Genomic DNA, 20,880 nt, shown 5'->3' with positions numbered 1-20,880 from the left:
TGCTTGAGTGCAATATATTCTCATTCCTTTAAGAAGCACTATTATCTGTACTTTATATAAAAACATTTCGAAAACTATATATTGCCTCTGCACAGCAAGGTCGTGCAATATATAATCATTTCAGTGAGCAAGTTTGATACAACCTATCATATGAATAAATTCTTAAAGGTTCCTAACATTCTCAAAAACCTTTGTGCATCCGCTACATCTATCATCGGCTTCAACATGAATGTTGCAAAGTCATTTTATGATGGGTTGGTATTTTTTTCATCGAATCCCATTGCGTTTTCACTGAATGCTATAAGGCCATCATACATTTTCATAGCACTCTTTGAAAACTCGGCCAAGGCTTCAAAAACTGAAGAAAACCCTGTCTGAAATCCATTCACGGCAATATGTTGTGTCTCATGCATACTGGAATGATGTTTCACCTTCTCTGCCTCTAGCCTCTTCCTAAACATGTCCAACTGATCCTTCATCTCACTCAAATACTCGATGCGATTCCGTACATGCAGTTCTGTTTCCTGCTCAGAAAACTTCAACCCAAGAACCCTTCTCTCTGTCCTTTCAAATGCCAAAACCTTCCTGTCAAGTTCTCTGGCAAGTCCATCAACCTTCCTCTTTTGTCGATGCTCTTCACCTTGTTGAACCATCAGGGCTCGGACATCCTTCCCAAAGCTTTTCATGGCATAAGTCACTGCTTCATCAGGTAGCTTATCCAGGCAAGCTAGCCAATCATGACAGATTCCAAGTAATGTTGGCCCCTTAACTCTACACGTTTGAAGTGAAGACATACCCTTCAAGTGGAATTCAGTTTCAGGGGTAACAAACTTGAAGAGCCAACCAGCAAGAGCTTCAATATACGCCTTCTGTGAAGAAACATATGAAGCAAAGCAAGCACGCCAATTTTGAAGTTCTGCTTCAAGCTTAAGAGTAGCAAGCTGGTGTGAGTCATTGCAGAACATTCCATAGGATGGAAGGTTGAGAGATTTCACTTCAGACATGATTCTGTTTTGGGTTTCATGAGATTCTGACAGCATCTTCCAATTTCTCATTAGGCTGCAGAAAATGGGAACCGGAGGTTATAATAAAATTCAAAACAGGCTTCTTATACTTTACTAACAAAATTCTGACTTCTATCTTACCCATGTAGCAGATCAACAAGTTGGGGCTGCAGCTCTTCATCTCTGAGTTTTTGGATTCTTTTGGAGATTGATTCAGCACTTCTTATGGCAACCAAAATTCTGGTATACAAGTCTTGTACTTCAACTACAATTTTGTTCTCAGTGTTGAGGCCATCTCCTCTAGTATCTTGGTTTCTCAACTGGGAGCATTTTCTCTCATATATTCTCCTGGTTTCTTCTCCAGCCTGAATATATAAATTGAAAGATGGTGGTCGTATATTCTCAAATTATTTTGTGTGCCCAAATGGAAAGGGAAACAAAGAACCCAAAAACTGATAGCTCGTCTACATTTGTAAGCCCGGACCAATTTTATCTTATACAATTTAACTCATAAGAAGCAGAAGTCATACACATTAATCTAATATCATTAGGCTACCAATGTAGATCATCCATCCCAAGAAATACGAACAATCATATAAAAGACTAAATGAAGCAAAAGAATGTTGGATTCGCATTCTACCTTCACCTCCTCAAAGAGTTTCTTCTCCCAAGCATATAGCCTTCCTAGTGTTAACGAATGACTCCCAGATCCCATAACTCCATTGTCATCAAAGAGATCATTATTGAATTGAGTCCACGTTGAAGAACTTTGGGAGCTAGATGTAAGGAGACTTTTACAGGAGGAAGACCAAGATAATGTGGATGAAGTGGAGCGGCTCCGTGTGATTGACCGCATGAGCTTACTTGAATTCTCTGCACCCAAAATCATAGATGAAATGATAGTAGAGCTAGAATATGATGGGAATCAGTAGGTCTGCAATTTGCTGCACACGACGACGATAACTGATTCAAGTAATTCATGGAATACCAAATAAAATGTTCATGGGACAACTTGACCAGAAGCCAAGTTACTGACCTGAAAGCCATCAAAGGTAAAAAGGATGGGAAAAAGATCACAAAGAGATGTAATTTCAACAGTTCTACATATGCACAAGGGAAGTAAGTTGGTTATTTTTTTTTTTTGGGCATAAATAGGATGGATATGTTGCTGGAAAAATTGCAACTTTTTTCTTATGCAATCAGTAACATATCTCAAAAGGTCTTATAATCAAACCCGCATATAGACATGAATTTCACCAAGAAAATAAAAATAACAGACATGGCATTTGTTGAGGGAAGACAAAGAGATATAAAAGAGAAAGACCCCACCTTTAATTTCCTCCAAGGCAGATTGCATTTGAACCATGTTGGTCTCTAGCATCCTGGAAACATCCAAACCAGAATCATAGGCCCTAAGGAAATGGTCCTCAACATCTTTCAATGCTTCCAACAATTCCCTCCCATTTGTGGGTGTATCAATCACCCTTAGACCATTTTGCTCCCCTTGGCTCACATTAGCATCCTCTCTTTCTGTCACAGCCTCAGTCCCACCATTCTCTTCCTGACCCACATCACAATTACTTAAATCTCCAACCTTCTCATCACTTATTGCTCTTTCTCCATCATCTTCCAACTCAGGAATCCCTTCTTTCTCTCTCACCAGTCTCAAATCCTCATCAGAGTTCTGACTCAACCCATTTCCCATCTCTGTTCTCACACCATCAAAGAATGGATTAAAGAAATCCCACCCAAAATCTCTCTGCGGTGATGCCATTGTTGGAGCCATCCCACTATAAAAATGCTCACAAGCCACTTCTTCCTCATCAGTCTCGCTATCATCATTACCACCCTCTTCATCTTCTTCTCTGCCATTTGGGTTTTCTTGCAGTTGTTTTTCTTTATCTACCTTCGGAGGGCTTATAGAATTTGCAGAATCAGAAAATGGGCAACCAATGGTTTGGTAGTTGGGTTCAGATGGCCTCTGTTGAAGGAACATGGGGTTGTTGGAGATGATGGTCTCAGTGGTCTCAGAGGAATTAGTAGAAGGAAAAGTGATGAGAAATGGAGAAGAAGGAGAGGAATGTCTCGCTACAAACAACCTTATGGCAGCTGCAACTGCATAGAGAGAGTGATTGTACTTGCATTGTGCATCTGCAAACGCATACCTGCGCTCTACAGCCAATTTCAACTGCCGTTTTCTCTCTTTACAAAGCAAAACTACATCTTCTTCTTCACCTTTCTTAGACACAACACAACCCATGTCTCTGTTTCCTCGGAATTTAGAGATGTACTTTGGTAAAAGGGGTTTGGTTCAGCTTAGTTCAGTGCAAAACAGAAGGTGGGTTATGCTAAACAGTAAAACTAAACCTGAAAGCTGTGGCCTTTGGTAGCAGAGAGAGAGAGAGAGCCAGAAAGTGGTTTTGGAAAAGCTGTAGAGAATCACATCATATCAATATAACTGATACACCACTGTATAAGTTTGTCCTCTGCCCCTGGCTGAAACATGGAGGTGGGTTTGGTTAAGTCTTTTAGCACAGGTTTTGGTGGGAAAGTAAGAGAGAAAAAAATATGGGTTTGTCAAAATCTCACACACCATTGCATATAATAAGAGGAGGTTACATAAAAATCTGAACCAAAAGTAGCCCACTTGCTTCCTTACCATTCTGAGAGTCATGTTTAGCTGTTCTGTTTAATGCAGCCTGAAAAAAAAACTGAAAAAACTTTACTTCCCTGCTATATTTAGATTCCCACATTAGCAATTTAGCACATAATTAAGGGTTAATTAATTAATTAACAAGGGTCTCTTGCCTAGTTGGTGTGGTTAATGTTCCATGAAGGCATGCATGCATGAATAGTTGACATTTGTCAGCCAAAGACTGAAACTTGGTATAAAATGTTTTATGGGGTGGTTTATCTGTCTATCACCCCCATATAATTAAGAATTTTTATGAGAGGGTTAGTGAGTTCTCTGCACCTTCTTCTTACATTCCATAATATTCCTTGTTCAGCTGAATTAAACAAATCTTTCTTAGAAAGAGAACAAGATAAGAAGATTTGTTTATTGAGAAATTGTTGAGATGCCCATAAAAACCATATCTCAGTAGAGAAGACCACCATTAAGCTAACTAATGGGGGAGAATTGGTCTACCAAAAGTCATATTTAACTCTTGCCAGTAAGGAACACTGGCTGCACGAATCAAAACTTTTGACCATGGCAGGCTTACCCGAAAAAAAAACCTTGATCTTGGAAGAAGGCAAATGTGTACGGATGTAAATAGCCCCACCCCACCTCTTTTTTACCATCAATTGCTTGCATTCTTCCTGGGTCAAACTTTTGAGTACTTATTACTGTTGGTTCCATGAGCTCGCATCACATGAATTGATTGGGATTTGTACTTGGAAGATCTGTTATACTTGGGGTGGTGAGTTTTGGTCAAATGGATTGTGCCAGTTGATTAGGGTAATGAGACTGTCTTTTTACATTTATGTTTGAATTTTCTTATTTGTAAGTTAAATTAATTTAAAATAATTTAAATTACTGTTTGTATCAAAGAGCTCAAAATTATAATTGAGGGTAAGTAGAAGCCACATGACATGTTTAATTGGAGTGAGGTTAATAGAAGAGTTGAAGGGTTAAAATTATATGGACAATACTTCCCTCCTTACTTATAAAGAAAAACTCATTCTTACTTAGTAATGTGGCTCAATTACAAATTGACATATGCCTCTTTTTTCCTTAAAAATATTTTTCTTTCTTCTCTTTTATTATTCATAACTGAATTCTTTTTTTTTAAATTGCTTTCATCTATACCACAAACCATCTCTTTAGTTTTTCATAACTAGGCAAGGAGACATTATAGATGCATTTTAATTTCCTCTATAAAGAAACCAGGCCTACCAACATTGTCAATGGTAATTTGGATGAAGGTGAATTGTTGGGGTGGTTGGAGTTAGAAAAGTCCACAACAAACATAAAATTTAATTGAGGTATGAAATAAAAAGGGAAATTAGTTATGCTAATGAAAGAGAAGGGAAAAACACTTTTGAGACTTATAAAAAAGAAAAAGAAAAAGGACACATGTTAATTTGTGGTTGAATCAAGTCTTCCTTATAGGTGAGAAGGGAAGGACCTCGGGTACTGCAAACAACTTTTTGTTTCAACAAATACACAGAGATTAGCTTGGCAGATTGAAACAGGAAGGTATGACAGCTCTAATATTATGGAGAATTGTGCCTAGAAAGGTCTCTCTCTCTCTCTCTCTCACATATAGATTTATGTGAATATGCTATGTCACAGTGTCACAGTGATAAAAAGCCACCCTTGGAAATCTTAATCTATTTACTCTCTCTCTTTTAAGAGAGATTAATAGTAATACTGACTTAATTATGCATAATTATAGATGGACCACATCACATGGTAAACACTATATATTGTTATAACGAATCCAGAAAACTCATGTTCCTGCACAGATATTGCCTGCACTCAAAAAGTTTCCATGATAGGTAGGTAGGCTGGCTTTTGTATATTCTGTTGTCCCCAGCGAGCCATTGTTTGTTCAGATTTTACTATTGGATTCTTGGGCTTGACAACAGCCAAAAGGTAAAATAAAAGGATTCTTGGGAATCACCAGACTGATATAAAGAAGTTCATCCAAAAGACAAAGTGCATCACATCAAGTTCCAGCAAAAAGAAGGGAAAACAAAGCATGAATCAATTCTTAAAATTTCCTCCAAAATAAAAATAAAAATAAAGTACCTAGCATTCTAAAAACCCTTTATGCAATTTTGTTGTTGTTCATCAGTCATTTGTCATCTACCCTGATTGGATTCTCACTGAATCGCACTGAATGTCATTCTATTCTAAAAGCTCATCATAAATTTTCATGGAAGTCTTGGAAAAATCGGCCAAGGATTTAAAAACTGACGAAAACCCCTTTTGAAATCCATTCACATACATATCATGTGTCTCCTCCATGGCGGTATGATGTTTCGACTTCTCTTGCTCTAGCTCGTTCTCCATCTTTTTCAAGGGCTTCGTCTGCTTTTGCTCATGCGGTTTATCATCTTGCACATAAAATAACTTTAACTCACTCACGTGTTTATTCATTTCAAGTAACAAAGCCTGCCTTCGAAGTTCTCCAGCAAGCCCATCAACCTTCCTCTTTTGTTGATGCTCCTTACCTTGTTGAACCATCAAGGCTTGGACATGCTCGCCAAAGCTTTCCATGGCACCAGCCACTGTTTTATATGGCAGCTTATCTATGCCATCTAACCAATTATGACATATTTCTGTTGTTGGTAGGACGCTTACTCTACACGGTCGAAGCGAATACCAATTCTCTGAGGAGGCTTCGGTTTCAGGAGCATCAAACTCAATCATCCAACCATCAAGAGCCTCAATGTATGCTTTCTGTGAACAAACATATTGAGCAAAGCAAGCATGCCATTTTTTAAGGTCTACTTGAAGCGTTTGAGTTGCATGCTGTTGTGACTTTCCATAAGATGAACACTTGAGCCATTTCACTTCTGACATGATTTGATGTTGTGTTTCATGATATTCTGACATGACCTTCCAATTTTTCTTCAGCCTGCAGAAAGTGGGAAAGAGAGGTTATAACAAAATAATTCAAAAAAATTCAGACTCGTTATGTATTACAATAAATTTCTGACATCTATCTTACCCTTGTAACAACTCAATAAGTTGTGGTTGCAGCTCCTCATCTCTCAGTTTTCGAATTTTTTTAATTGTTGATTCCGCACTTCCTTTGGCAACTGAAATTCTGGAATATTGCAATTCAACTCGAATTTTGTCTTCAGTCTTTAGGCCATGTCCTTGGTTTCTCGAATACTGGGAGCATTTTCGATCATATAATCTACTGGTTTCCTCTCCAGCCTGCACATAAAAATTTAAAGATGATTCAAGTTATTCTCAAATTATCTAGGTTGTCCATATGGAGGAGGGAACACATAAGCTAAAACAATCCTATAAATTAATGATCAAGTTATGAGAAATCCATAAAACTGAATAAAGCAAATAATTCTTAGATTCATATTTTACCTTCACCTCCTCATAGAGTTTTTGCTCCAAAACATATAGCATCCCTAGTGTTAACGAATGGCACTTGGATCCCATTGCTCCATTGTCATCAAAGAGACCACCATTAGAAGGGGTGATTGTTGAAGAACTTCTGGTGCTAGATCTAAGGAGGCTTTTTCGGGAGGAAGACGAAGATAATATAGATGAGATGGAGCGGCTTTTTTTGAGTTTACTTGAGTTCTCTGCACCCAAAATCATATAAACATGAATTATGCACCATGACCAAGCAAATCAAAATAACAAAAAGGGCTTTAAAGGAGAAAACCCCACCTTCAGTTTCCTCCAATGCAGATTGCATTTGATCCGTGTTGGTGCCTAGCATCCTGGTAACGTCCAAACTGGAATTATAGGCGCTAAGGAATTGGACCTCAACCTCTTTCAATGCTTCCAACAATTCCCTCCCTTCTCTCACAGCCTCATCATTCAGCAAAACCAACCCTAATTCTTCCCCATCAGTCCCAGCATTATGATCGCTATTCTCTTCATCTGAGCTTCCTTGTAGCTGTTTTTTTCTGTCTGCCTCTGAAGAGCTTATAGAAGTTTCAGAATCAAGAAAAGGGCCAGCACCGGTGTTTTTGGTTGGTTCAGAATCAGATGGTGGTGGAGAGGAGTGGCTTGCTACAAACGACCTTATAGCAACTGCCACTGCATACAGCGACTGGTTATATTCCCTCTGTGCCTCTGCAAACGCATACCTTCTATCCACAGCCAATTTCAGCTGCTCCTTTCTCTTCCTACAAAGCTTTTTACTTTGCTTTGAGACCTTGCAACCCATGTCTCTGTTTCCTCTGAATTTCGCTTAGAACGGGCTTTGGCGGGAAAATAAGAAGGAAAAAGTTGGGTTTGCAGAACTCAACTGAAGTTACAGGCTTAGAGCTTCGAAGTATTGTCTCTTTCTTTGTTCATGGACGGGGTATATTTATACAAGTGCGAAAGAAGTCCTTGTTTCAATGGGTGATTGTAACTTTAATTTTGGGCAACTCTTGTTCTTAGCCGTTATGGCAGAAGTTTAGACATCCCTTACCTGGCAAACATGAGAGTGTGTTGAGAAAAAAAGGGGTAAGTTTCTGGGGTGCGAAACCAGAAACCTCTTTCCATGTAGAAAGTGAAAATTTACTTTCCTTTTTTATTTTTTAAGTTTTTGGACATTGTTGTTACTCTTTTTTCTTGGGGCCAAAGTTATATTTTGTCATGGACTTCGTTTTGATAGTCTCCTTGATTCCCTGAAGGTTTTCCCATTATTTGCCCCATCAAAGTTCTCTGGCGAAAGCAGTGAAGCCAACTTTTCAACAACCCCTAAGGTCCCGTTTGGTCCACGAAATGAATTTGAGCGGAAATCAATTCCCATGTCATTTCCTAAGAAATGAGAATGAAAGATTCATTTCCTACGTTTGGTAATGTCAGAAAAGTAACCGGGAGATTTCACTTTGTTTCCTTTTCCATGTTTGTTTTGAGTAGAAATGAAAAACAAATTTTGTATAATTTTCCAATTATACCCAGATTAAATCAAATAAAAAAAAATGCATTTAATGATACAATGTAATTCTAAATTATTCATGGGAACAAAATAGTCATGAATATTGTGCATAGAATGTTGGCTCATTTTCCCAAACTTTCATATAAGGAGAAAAAACAAAACCCAAATTGAGAAAAGGGCTTCACTTTTCCCCCTACTTTCCCATGTGTCAGGCAACCATTTCTCATGTATGGACTTACCAAACATGGGAAAGCAATTGAATTCCCATTTCCAGGTCTCCTTTCCCATGAACCAAACGGGGCCTAAGTGCAATATGCAATCAACATCATGCAGAGATTTCCATTTCCAGGGCTATCCTTCCACATGATTTACAAAACCCAATGCTCTGCATGAAGTACACAAAGAAAAATAGAACAGAATACGAATTCGCAGAGAAGATTTCCTCAAGAAAGAATCTCGTGTTTGTCATCTTTGAAGCTCTACATCTTTGATTCTTTCCTTATACCTCTGCTCAAGATCTCAGAAACTAAAGTAACATACATGTTCAAGTTAATTGTTACATTGTACAGTGAAAAAAAAAAATTGACTGCACCTTCCCTTCTCTCTCTTGGATTTACAAGCTGATGGTTCACCGGAGCTCTCAGAAGGACTCAACAATAGGTACAATATTACATGAGCCGGCTTCACGAGGTTTCCATGGAAGGGGCAAGAGTTTTTGCAGGTATATTAATACCACGTCCTCTCACAGACAAACTAGGGCCTCTAGCTGAGCTGGCTCTGCTCACAAGGTTTGAGTCAAGAAATACGACTATGACTGTTATGTCGTCATGGAAATGCCGGCGGACACCACGCTCTATTTTCTTCAAATCTGAGTATCTCATTTCTCTTTTCTTGGCTGCTTCCTGCAAGGCAGTTTTCACAAGCCTCCGAGCACTTCCCTGAAAAACAAGAAGAGAGTAAAGTCACATTCCGTCTCTTATTTACCAATCATAATATGGTGTTCGATGTACAATTCTACACTATTATTTGCTGCTCCTGCATTGTTAATCATAAACCTATCAATACAAGCATATATATCCCCCCTCAAAGCCTTCTTGCCCATCTAACAACTTGTTTATTATCAGTAACAACATGTATAGGGCACACTGATCCTATCCTAGCCAGATAAAGCCCAAATATAGTACACCGCACAACTAGCTATTCCATTTAAATAAACATATTAAAGCAAAACAGAAATTGCATCCAACATTGAGATAAGTATGTTACGCTGCGTGGGTGATTTTGAACTATATCAACCGCTTCCTGGTTGCTAAGGTGCTCCCACAGCCCATCAGAAGCAAATATGACAAATTGATCATGTGGTTGAAGTTCATGTACAGAGATCGATGGTTCAGAGCTTAAAATTGGCCTTTTAAAAGGTTCACGTAAGCGAAACTTGGTATACAAAGGCTCCCTGTTAAATTCAGCCTTTTTCAGATATATGTCACCAATCGATCTAGAAACCTGCAAAAGACAAATATCCTTTTTCTTTAAAAACAACAATTATCAATAACAATAAAACATTCAATTATGAATCATAAATTTTGATCCATTAAACACCAAAAATAAAGAAATGTTTAAAAATATTTCACCTCGAATAATAAATTTGATGCATTAAAAACCTTAAATAAATAGCTCTTTTAAAGGGACTTCTCCTAAATAATCAGAGATCTCCACACTATTCCATTAAAAATTGTTCTACAAAGTTCAAATTGTGCTTCTTTTTTCTGAAGGGCTAATGTAATCAATCTGCTGAACACTGGTAACACCTGCATGTGCTCAATCATTTCTATATTGAAATATTAAAATAATAGCAGCTCTAAGTCAATCTAAGTCAACCCTGATAAAATCAAAATTTATCACTGCTTAAACCACTCTCAGGCCAGGCACTCACGGATAATGTTAATTATTACCCATGACATCTTTATTCTTCAAGTAAAAGCAAAAATTAGCCTACAAGTCTATCTACTAGCTCAAAGGTCTAAGTACCCGACATGAAGCCAACATCTTAGCCTCCTGACATGTGAGATATTAATACCACTTTGCACTATTAAGGACCACAGTTCTCTTCCCAAGAATCACAAACTGCTTAGTCATTTCAATCTTCTTGTTGAACCATTAAACAAGTCAATATCAGGAATACAAAATCTGTCATGTATAATTTAAGATGAAACTATAAAGAACATGCTTTCAGGGAGATGGAAACCCTTTACGTGTACTGAAGTACCTGTATCAATCCCTTTACGCGCCATACATTATGCTTTAAAACTACAATACGTGAGTCATCTGGGTGCAAAGAATGCATCTCCTGTCTGACAGATTCTATGGCCACATTGTGCTCTGATGACAGCTGGATGGCAAGAACCTCCCCAGTAGCCTTCATAACTCTCCCCAGCACAGCTCGAGAGTCACCAACATTGGCAATGTAAAGGGTGCCACCACAGATCACACCAACAAGGCAACAAGACCCAACGGCTGCAATTTGGGGTTTCATAGGCCACTGTTTGGTAACAACAGAGAGGAATCCCTCTTCTGTCGCTTGATATGCTTTCCGTATCACATCCACTGACATGGACTGTTGCTCTGATGTGAACCCTAAAAAAAAAAAAAAAAAAACAAAGTCATCAGCAATGACTTCATTCCAATCTCAAGACTCATCACTGAAATATCGATAATACACATCCCCTGAATTGTAATAAGGAGATTCATTTAATTCTGGTAAAATGAATCCTAACATGAACGAGTTTGAGCGAATCCAATTTATTCCTGCAACAAAAACTTTTATACTAAAAAGCTCATCTGGGACTGAGATAATGTAGCTTACTTTTTAGATTCTGGAATAGGTGATCATTGATGTATCGGGAGGTCTCAGGACCGCCATGACCATCATATATTCCAACAAAGGTGCCATATGGGCCAGACTCCAGCGTGCTCAAGGGACCAGACTCAACCTGACTCTGATCCTCAAGCAAACTGTTGGCCTGTACAACAGCCATTGCAAATTCACCATTCAAGTGTTGCCCGGTGTCTTTGTACCAAAGTAACCCATCTTGTCTGCCAGCTGCATCCGAACCTGGCTGTACATATCGGTCCGAGGATGGCAGCCAGCAGGCCCTCAGAAAGTTCATCAACCTTGATAACATCCCTCATTTCACCTGGGCCAGCCTCCAATGCTTCCACATCCAAAATGGATGCAAAATCACTCCCAACCAAAGACCCCACCACCAGCCTCCTCTCCTGAAGAACAAAAAATCTACTATAAAAGGGAAAACAGCCAATTAATATAGGACAATAAAATCCCTAGCTAACGAAATTTGATCATATACTTGACCACAGAATCAGCTTACTATGTAAATTCAGTTAACAGTCTCATTCAACCAAGATGATAAAATCAGGTACAAAGCATCAACCCATCCACATTTCTGCTAACAGGCTTAGCCGGACCATGATCCACATGTTAATACTACCTTGAAATGAAGAAAGCAACAGAAGCAACAGAGAGTTTTGGGAAACAGTGGCAGTCATATCTACCTCTCTATATCTCACACTTCAACCATACAATTATTCACACACACTCACAAAAAAATTCAGCGACTTTATAACATCCACTGACGAATTACTAACCTTTTTGATAAACCAATCACAAAAATAACAACCCAGAAGAGAAAAAATTTGAGGGAAAGAAACTCACAGTGCAAAATTAGGCTGCTTGATGAGTTGAGGTCAGCTACTGAATCGTGGCTGATGAAAACGAAGGAGATCTAAATGAAACAGAGCAATACATGTGGGTATTAACGCGTTAGATCTGTAGATCCATCAAACCAAAAACTCTGGGCAAAAGGGTTTTTGGATAGGGGTCACTTTTGTTTATCCTGGGATTAACTTGCTCGACTGGTGGTTGTTTTTTTTTCTTCTGAATTTGGGTTTTTCTTGTGGGTGACGCAGAAGGTAGAAGAAGATATAGATGATTTAACAAAAGAGAGCTCTCAATCAGTGTGATTGAACGAACTGAAACTCTTTTTCTCTTCTCTCTCTCTCTCTCTTTCTGTCTGTGGTGGTCTTTTCCAGCAGACAAACCCCTATAAAGGAAAACGAACAAAGCGATGGCTGAAAGCCAGCAATGCATATGGGCAGCCTTGGGCTCCACATATAACCAAAGAAAGAGAAAGTAGATAGAAAGAGGGAGAATAATTTAATAAATAATATATTATGATAAAATCAAAATATAAAAATCAAAATTGGGTATATTTTCATCAATCTATAGTGAGAAAAGGATTAACATTTTTATTGTGGAGGAAAACAAGTACTTTTCTTTGTAGTTGATTTTTAAAAAGTGCTTTTGTATGTCATTTTTTCCAAAAAGATTGCTAGAGTGATAAGTTATGACATGTTATATTTAAGTTGGTTGTTAGATAAAGGATCTCTAATGATCATTTATGATTCAATTAGCAATATGGCATCTATTATCATTTGCTTATTGTCTTGACTTTTTTTAAAAGCAAAAGTTGACTTTTGATGCAAAAGAATTTTAATTGAAAAAAATACAATTCTCTATTTCTTAATTGCTTTTTAAATTTTAATTTATTGAAACACATTACTTGTAGATTTTTGTTACGTGTTGTTTGAGTTAATGTTTAAGGTTTTCATAACTAATTTTGATTCTTGAAGATGGGTTGTGTTTGTGAGCTTGTGACTTCCTTGCATAGGTGTCCAAACGTCAAGGGTTTGAGGACACGTGTCTACACACAATCACGAGAAAGTGGCAATCATTATATGGAGTTTTGGAGGGTTTAAAGTAAAATAATATTTATAAAAAACAGATTTTTTATAAATTGCGCCCCCAGAAAATGAACAAGATCTATTCATTTAAAAACCATTGTCGCATTTTGTGGCGCCAATTCCCGAGCAAGAGTTTTCTTTTTCTTTTTTCTTCTCTTATTATTTTTCTTTGATTGGCAAACGACAAAGTTAGGCTGTCGTTTGAGCATATGTGTCGATGAATATCCAAAATAAACCAGTTGCAAAATATGATTTTCAACATTTTGCACCTGTATGCAATGATGCATTTTAGTACACCTGTTTGACATAAGGGTTGACGTATTATTATTAGGTACACATTTCATATAAATTTTACATTAAATTCTGATATTATGAGGTGCTATGATCATTTCGGACTAAGTGTGGTTCTGCTCTTAGCAACATCCTAATGCACGCGACATGCAATTCATTTTTTATAGTTGAGTCATACTTTACACATATACATACTAACTAAGGAGTACAAGTTGAATCGAAAAGTTAATTATACCAAAATTTGAAGTCTTGAATTTTGCAAAACCCTAATTAAGGAAGTACTTGTGTGTCAAAACTCATTATTGATTATGATTTATGTTTCGGTATTTTGGGATTTGGACTAGGATGTAGTTGAGTGGTTTTATGCCCACCGACAATAGAGGTAAGACCCTCTCTTGCATTGTTCACAGTCAACAAAAGAAAACGACCAAACCGACCACTTGCTTTCTCTTTTTATCTTATTCATATTTTTAAACATGAAAATGGGGATAAAATTCGTGAAACTATAGCATATCCTTTTTAGGACCATTGCAATCGTAATTCAATTCACACAAGAAAGGCAAAGACCAAGCCGACCAATTATTATTATTTTATTTTAATTTTTTAAAATTTAAATAAGTAAATATATTTATTGTTGTTGCCTTGTTGGGAAGGAGGTGCTTCTTGTGATTAAACTTTACAACTTTAAGAACATATGGATGCTCGCAGTCGAGATATCCCAAGCTTTGCATTATATGGAATCAACTTATCTATAAGTGAGTTCACATTTCCTCAATTAAAAAAAAATTAAAGAAATCCAAAAGAAGCTTTAGTGTAGGTTCACATTGTTTATTTGTTAGGTAGCTTGGTTGGCCTAGACCTAGAGGGTTAGGCTAAAGTTGTGTTTATACGTAGCTTTGGTATTGAGCAATTTACAAAAAAGTTGGTTTTAGAAGGCTCGAGAACAATTAGAAAGCTTACAAATTTGATCATACTTGGGTCGTGACTAATCCTGACATTCTCATTCTTACCATCAATAATATTGTTACATGTGTCATTGTTTCTAATAAAATGTAAGAAAAAAATGAGTGTGTGTTTGATTGCATGTTTAATAAACTTGATCAAATTAAATTACAAATATATGTAATGATGTTATTCGGCCACAGAAAACTATGAGAACGATAACGTCCAAATCTAGACCCAAGTGAAAATCTGGGTGGGAACCCAATAATTGCAATCGCAATGCAGTTGATCGCTTTCGGGCCCAACAAACAACAGGTTGAGGTCAGGCAATCAAAGTTTTTATATGGAGAGAGAGAGAGAGAGAGAGAGAGAGAGAGAGAGAGAAATGCAGCACTCTAAAGTCCAAAAGCTATTTTCCTAAAAGAAAAGCTAAAAGTCTAAAACGCGTATTTGGTGGAAAGTATCACTGCCAAGAATGATTGATATGTAACGCTCTAAATCATTATTACATTCTTGTCAAAACGCCCAAAAAAAAAGAAGGGGAAAAAAAATAAAAACATAGCATGGTACCGTACAATTGGTGATGCACATTTTGCTTCATTTAGCCCAAAGGCAATAGAAGAAGGGGAGGCCCCACATTATGAAGCTAGAAACCTCGAGAACAAACCACACAAGAAATAAATATAGGCCCAAAATTCAGGTCGATCACAAAAAACTATAATAGCCCATGACCATTTGTCTAGGCTAATAAATTTTCATTGTATTAGGAATGAGGGGTTATGTGTTCAAATAATGATCAACGACAGTCGATAAATAAAAAAGCTTTATTACTATAAAAGGTAAAATTTTACCTTTCTTGTAATGTTTTTCTTTTATTGTTAGGGTAATAAGGATAGAAGCTATTTAGCTATTTCGAGTAAAAGGAAAATATTGTCTATCAAGTCATGAGTCGTAAACAAATATAATCATAACGTAAAAATGTTGATCGAATTTCATAATTCCTTATGCTACCAAACTTGTTCTCATCACATCATTAACCCATGTGGAATTAAAGACCAAATCCATTGATGTCCTTTCTTTGTTCCATTCTTCATTTGAATTAGAATTTGGTTATTTAGCATGTAGGAGTAGTATTCTTGCTAGCTTACTACTTAAAGCATCCAACTCATAATCAGAGATATATGTAGAAATTTAATAAATTAAAGCCCAACTTGTATTATATGACATGATTTACCAAAACCCAACCCAAAAATTGAAAAAGGAAAAAGAAAAGAAAAGAAAAGGAAACAGCTCTAAATTTGTTTTTGGGTTTTAGCGCAAAAGTATTCCTTCCTTTGGAACCTCGGACACTTCACCTTAAAAAATCCAGCGTCTTCCTCTTCTTCACCTCCACAAGACAACCCCCCCAAAAACCCCTCAACCCAAACCCTAATTCATCTCCCACATGAAGAAAATTCCAATCCAATTCAGCTTCAATTACCTCAAATCCCACCAAAGAAACCCCAAATTCTGGCTCTTCAAACCCTAGATTTCCCGCCAATGGGCTCTACCCTATTCCCAATCTCCTTCATGAACGATACTCTCTCTCCTCCACCGTCCCCTGGCGATGGCGACGATACCTTCGAGGCCTGGTATGGCAACATCCAATACCTTATCAACATCTCCGCCATCGGTTCCTTCTTCTGTGTCTTCATCTTTATCTTCGTCAAGCTTCGCAGCGACCACCGCCGCATGCCTGGCCCGTCTGCCCTCGTCTCCAAGCTGCTCGCCGTGTGGCACGCCACGTGTCTGGAGATTGCGCGCCACTGCGGAGCTGACGCGGCCCAATTTCTCTTGATCGAGGGTGGCAGCTGCGGCTTGCTCTTGTCCATGGCGGTCTTGGCTGTGCTTGTGATGCTTCCGTTGAATCTATATGCTGGGAATGCTGTGCTTGGAGACCAATTCTCGAAGACGACCATCAATCACATTGAGAAAGGTTCGGCTTTGCTTTGGGTGCATTTTGTTTTCGTGGTGGTGGTTGTTGTTTTGGTGCATTTTGGTATATCTGCTATTGAGAGAAGGCTGAGGATCACTAGGATTAGGGATGGGAACGGGAATTTGAGTGACCCAACTGCGAATTCCACTGCTATTTTTACTATAATGGTGCAGGGGGTACCAAAAACTATAGGAAATGATAGGACTGTGTTGCATGAATATTTTCAACATAGGTATCCTGGAAAGGTTTATAGGGTCATAATGCCGATGGATTTGTGTGCATTGGATGATTTAGCCTCAGAATTGGTGAAGGTTAGGCATGAAATTTCTTGGTTGGTTGCACGAATTGACTCCCGGCTCTTGCCATATGAAAGTGAAGAGGAAGGATATCTTGGGGCTTCATCAGAGGGAGTAAGGGGTCGGGCATGTTATATGTGGGGAAAGGTAAAAGATTTCTGGTATCAAACTATGGCTAGGTTGGGTTACACGGATGAAAGGAAATTAGGAAAGTTGCAGGGATTGAGAGCTGAATTGGAGACTGAACTTGCAGCTTATAAAGAAGGGCGTGCACTGGGCGCTGGTGTTGCGTTTGTGGTGTTTAAGGATGTGTACACTGCTAATAAAGCGGTTCAGGACTTTCGACATGAGAAGAAGAGTCGGATAGGGAAGTTCTTTTCTCTTGTGGAGTTGCGTTTACAACGGAACCAATGGAAAGTTGAGCAGGCACCCCTGGCAACAGATATTTACTGGAATCATTTGGGATCGTCAAAAGTCTCACTGAAATTGAGGAGAGTGTTGGTGAACACATGCTTGCTGTTGATTCTCCTGTTCTTTAGCTCTCCTCTTGCAGTTGTTAGTGCTTTCAAGAATGCCTGGCGGATTATAAATGCAGAAGCTATGGATAACGCCCAGTTGTGGTTAGCTTGGATGCAAAGCTCAAGCTGGCTTGGGAGTCTTATCTTTCAGTTTTTACCCAATGTGTTCATTTTTATAAGCATGTATATAATAATCCCATCAGCACTTTCCTATCTCTCTAAGTTTGAGCGGCATCTTACAGTGTCAGGGGAGCAAAGAGCTGCTCTTCTTAAGATGGTTTGTTTCTTCCTGGTGAATCTTATACTTCTTAAGGGTCTGGTTGAATCATCTTTAGAGAGTGCCATCCTAAAGATGGGAAGGTGCTATTTGGACGGAGAAGATTGCAAGAGGATTGAGCAGTACATGAGTGCATCATTTTTGTCAAGATCATGCCTTTCCTCTCTTGCATTTTTGATAACAAGTACTTTTCTGGGAATATCGTATGATCTACTGGCCCCAATCCCTTGGATAAAAAGGAAGATTCAGAAGTTTCGGAAGAATGACATGCTGCAGCTGGTACCAGAACAAAGTGAAGAATATCCATTAGAAACTCAGGAAACTGATAGTCTAGAGAGGCCCTTGATTGTGGATCACACATATGACTCTCCCAGACTGAATGGAATTGATCTCCCGGGACAAGATCTTTCTGAATATCCCATCAACAGAACCTCAACAGCCCCGAAGCAGACATTCGATTTCGCACAATATTATGCGTTTAATTTGACGATATTCGCCCTGACCTTTATATATTCTTCCTTTGCTCCACTAGTGGTTCCTGTTGGTGCGGTTTATTTTGGGTATAGGTATGTGGTTGATAAGTACAACTTTCTCTTTGTCTATAGGGTCCGGGGATTTCCTGCTGGGAATGATGGGAAGTTGATGGATACAGTATTGTGCATCATGCGTTTTTGTGTTGATTTGTTCCTGCTTGCAATGCTGTTGTTCTTTTCTGTCCATGGAGACTCAACAAAGCTGCAAGCCATATTCACACTTGGGTTATTAGTAATGTATAAACTCTTGCCTTCCCAGAATGATAGTTTTCATCCAGCCCTTTTGGAAGGCATACAAACTGTAGACAGTGTTGTTGTGGATGGAACCATCGATTATGAGGTCTATTCACAGCCCAAGTTTGATTGGGATATATATTATTCATAATTTGAGCTACAATACTATTATTCACCAATTGTTTGACTTTGTAACTTGCACCGTAATTATTGTCCATATTGGCGTTATTATGAAGAAGAAGAAAAAAATCTGTGTTCATTTGTGGCTATTTATGTGTTTATGACAAATTTTTTTTATTTTAAAGATTGCAAGTATTTGGCATCGGTCAGTGTTTTGTATTTTTGATTATGGGGACGGGGATTTGAATTTGGTATTTCTTCCAATATTCTTGCAATGCATTTTTGCAAGAAGAGAACAATAAGGTTCTGGATTGATGTGAGAATGTTTAAAACATGCACTTGATGATGATAAAATTTGGAAAAAAGAATGGTTCAATAATGGGATTAGTGTAACTTACCCGGACCAAAAAAATCGTCGGCAAAGATGGGAAATTGAGGAATATTAGGAGATCAAAAGCCAAGACTCATCCTAACTCCACTCTTGGCCAAGCAAATGCTTTGCTTCTTCAAGAGGCTCTTTCTACAATACTTGAACAGTTGAACAGGGTCTACAACCAAAATGTGGCTCCACTTCTCACTAATTTCTCACTCTTATCTCTCTCTCCTCTCTCTCTCTCCTATCTGTATTAAATGTGTGGCTAATATTTTAAATAAATTGGGCAGGTTTTATTATATTAATTACCATTTCAATGAGGGTAAAATAAATAGCAACAGTTGAATTGCCAGTCACAAGTTAATCGTTTATTTTCTAGTACTTGCGACTTTGATTTCTTCTTCTTCTTCATTTTGTTGTTATAAAGGAAAGCAGAAGATATAGAAGATAAAAATTATGCACCATTTAGGTGTGAAGAAAAGCAATCTTCTTGATTTGGCTTCTGCAGAGACAAACAAGCTTGGCTCTACAGGCAAACATGACCAGCCTCTCTGCCCCAAGCCTCGTAGAGTTGGCCCTGCCATACCTGAATTCCTCAAGCCTCAAAGATGTAACAAGCACAGGTCCTAATTAATTTTATATAGTTGCTTTAACCTTCTTTTTTTTGGGTTCCATGATCTTTAACAAAAAAATGTTTCTGGGTTTTCATTTTTCTTCAAAACACAATAATTTATCCATGGATTACCAACTTATGTAGCTCTTTTCTGTTTACTTTTTTTGTAAACAGCCAACAAAATTCTGATGAAAGAAGTGGAATTCTGAATATGATCACTGAAAAGGTTAGCATTCACGCTTTTTGAATCTTATTTACTTTCTTATTATTCAAATCGAAATAATTGTCGTGTATAAAATTTGAACTCGGGACCTGGTGCAGGAAATATTTGATGGGAGAGAACATGTATGCACCAAGTGTTCACCAGCATGTTACTCAGGATCTCCACCAGGCAGAACAAATAACCCTCTGGTTCATGATGTGCAGTTTCTTCATCAGATGGAACTTCTTTCTCCATTCACAAGAACAAAGCTCTCAGATAAATTTGGTTTTAGTACCTCTGCCTCTCCACTGTGATCGTCTCCCGATTTGTTGGAAGAATGAGAGTTTTTGTTTCCCTGAATTTTCAGGGTTCTGTTTTTGTAGTGTTCGTTTGTAAAAGTTTTGTAACCTTTTGAGTTCAATTGTGAGTATCAAATTGTATATATGATGAGATGAGTACCTCAAATTTGCAGCTTTCAATCTTTATGTGTGGCCACTTCAAATGAATATTTTATATATAAATATATATCAAAATCCTAACAAATCAATCAAAATAATCAAAAATCGGTCAATATTTTCCTTTTTATGAAAGAATAAAATCACACGAAATTCTTACCGAAACTTAATATTCTGAATATCGAAATAAATCTTAACACATGATTAAATGAAAATATGTTCTAAATTTACTAACGAGTTTGCGACCATATTTACTTATCCATAAACTTGTTGAAATTGAAATTGCTCAAGTTGAACTTGTGACAAAATATACCAAGGAAAATTATTAGTAGAACCAAGACTTAAAATATCAATCAAAACTTTAATGTATGGTACTAAATATTATATATATTATATATATATATATTTTTGTTACACTTTGTTTCCCAAATATGCAAGAGCTTTGAGTATTTTCATTCATGATTAATAAACCACGTTTTGATCCGGACCGTCGGATAAGGTAGTAGATTGTTTCCCTCCAAAAAAAAGTTGACCGTTGAAAATCTCCCCAGGTAAAAAACACATTTGACACGCGTCGAATCTCAATTTGTCCGTTTTCCTTCGAAGTCAGGATTTCGCGCAATCCAGTGAGTCACACTTCCGAGTTGAATAACTT

The 20,880-nt window shown here is 37.7% G+C and overlaps 4 protein-coding genes across 8 annotated transcripts; 2 read left to right on the top strand and 2 right to left on the bottom strand.

Annotated features, from left to right (window-relative positions):
• Positions 1-65: 65 nt before the first annotated feature.
• LOC117633444 (protein ALTERED PHOSPHATE STARVATION RESPONSE 1-like) lies at positions 66-3,578 on the bottom strand. Its single transcript, XM_034367058.1, has 4 exons — positions 2,334-3,578; positions 1,645-1,877; positions 1,146-1,369; positions 66-1,059 (listed from the first exon to the last, which is right to left on the bottom strand). Exons 1-4 carry the CDS (start codon positions 3,262-3,264, stop codon positions 246-248), a joined length of 2,202 nt encoding a protein of 733 aa, XP_034222949.1. The 5' UTR covers positions 3,265-3,578; the 3' UTR covers positions 66-245.
• A 5,314-nt stretch (positions 3,579-8,892) lies between these two features.
• Positions 8,893-12,694, bottom strand: LOC117633445 (probable protein phosphatase 2C 46). 5 transcript variants are annotated; one of them, XM_034367063.1, is made up of 5 exons: positions 12,309-12,694; positions 11,442-11,854; positions 10,845-11,212; positions 9,826-10,081; positions 8,893-9,516 (listed from the first exon to the last, which is right to left on the bottom strand). In XM_034367063.1, exons 2-5 carry the CDS (start codon positions 11,758-11,760, stop codon positions 9,404-9,406), a joined length of 1,056 nt encoding a protein of 351 aa, XP_034222954.1. In that variant the 5' UTR covers positions 11,761-11,854; positions 12,309-12,694; the 3' UTR covers positions 8,893-9,403. The 5 variants fall into 5 exon arrangements, with proteins under 5 accessions (XP_034222954.1, XP_034222951.1, XP_034222950.1 ...); XM_034367060.1 differs by having other exon boundaries at positions 9,845-10,081; positions 11,442-11,873; positions 12,309-12,693; XM_034367059.1 differs by having other exon boundaries at positions 9,845-10,081; positions 12,309-12,693.
• Positions 12,695-15,916: 3,222 nt separating this feature from the next.
• LOC117635190 (CSC1-like protein At4g35870) lies at positions 15,917-18,731 on the top strand. The gene has a single exon (XM_034369541.1). The coding sequence runs from the start codon at positions 16,169-16,171 to the stop codon at positions 18,611-18,613; it is 2,445 nt and encodes an 814-aa protein (XP_034225432.1). The 5' UTR covers positions 15,917-16,168; the 3' UTR covers positions 18,614-18,731.
• Positions 18,732-19,395: 664 nt separating this feature from the next.
• Positions 19,396-20,152, top strand: LOC117635975. The gene is made up of 3 exons (XM_034370382.1): positions 19,396-19,578; positions 19,743-19,794; positions 19,890-20,152. The coding sequence occupies exons 1-3, from the start codon at positions 19,412-19,414 to the stop codon at positions 20,082-20,084; spliced, it is 414 nt and encodes a 137-aa protein (XP_034226273.1). The 5' UTR covers positions 19,396-19,411; the 3' UTR covers positions 20,085-20,152.
• The last annotated feature ends 728 nt before the right edge of the window (positions 20,153-20,880 follow it).

This window comes from Prunus dulcis, chromosome 7 (assembly GCF_902201215.1).
Source record: "Prunus dulcis chromosome 7, ALMONDv2, whole genome shotgun sequence".
NCBI classification, from domain to species: domain Eukaryota; kingdom Viridiplantae; phylum Streptophyta; class Magnoliopsida; order Rosales; family Rosaceae; genus Prunus; species Prunus dulcis.
This window is presented reverse-complemented; position numbering and strand designations above follow the sequence as displayed.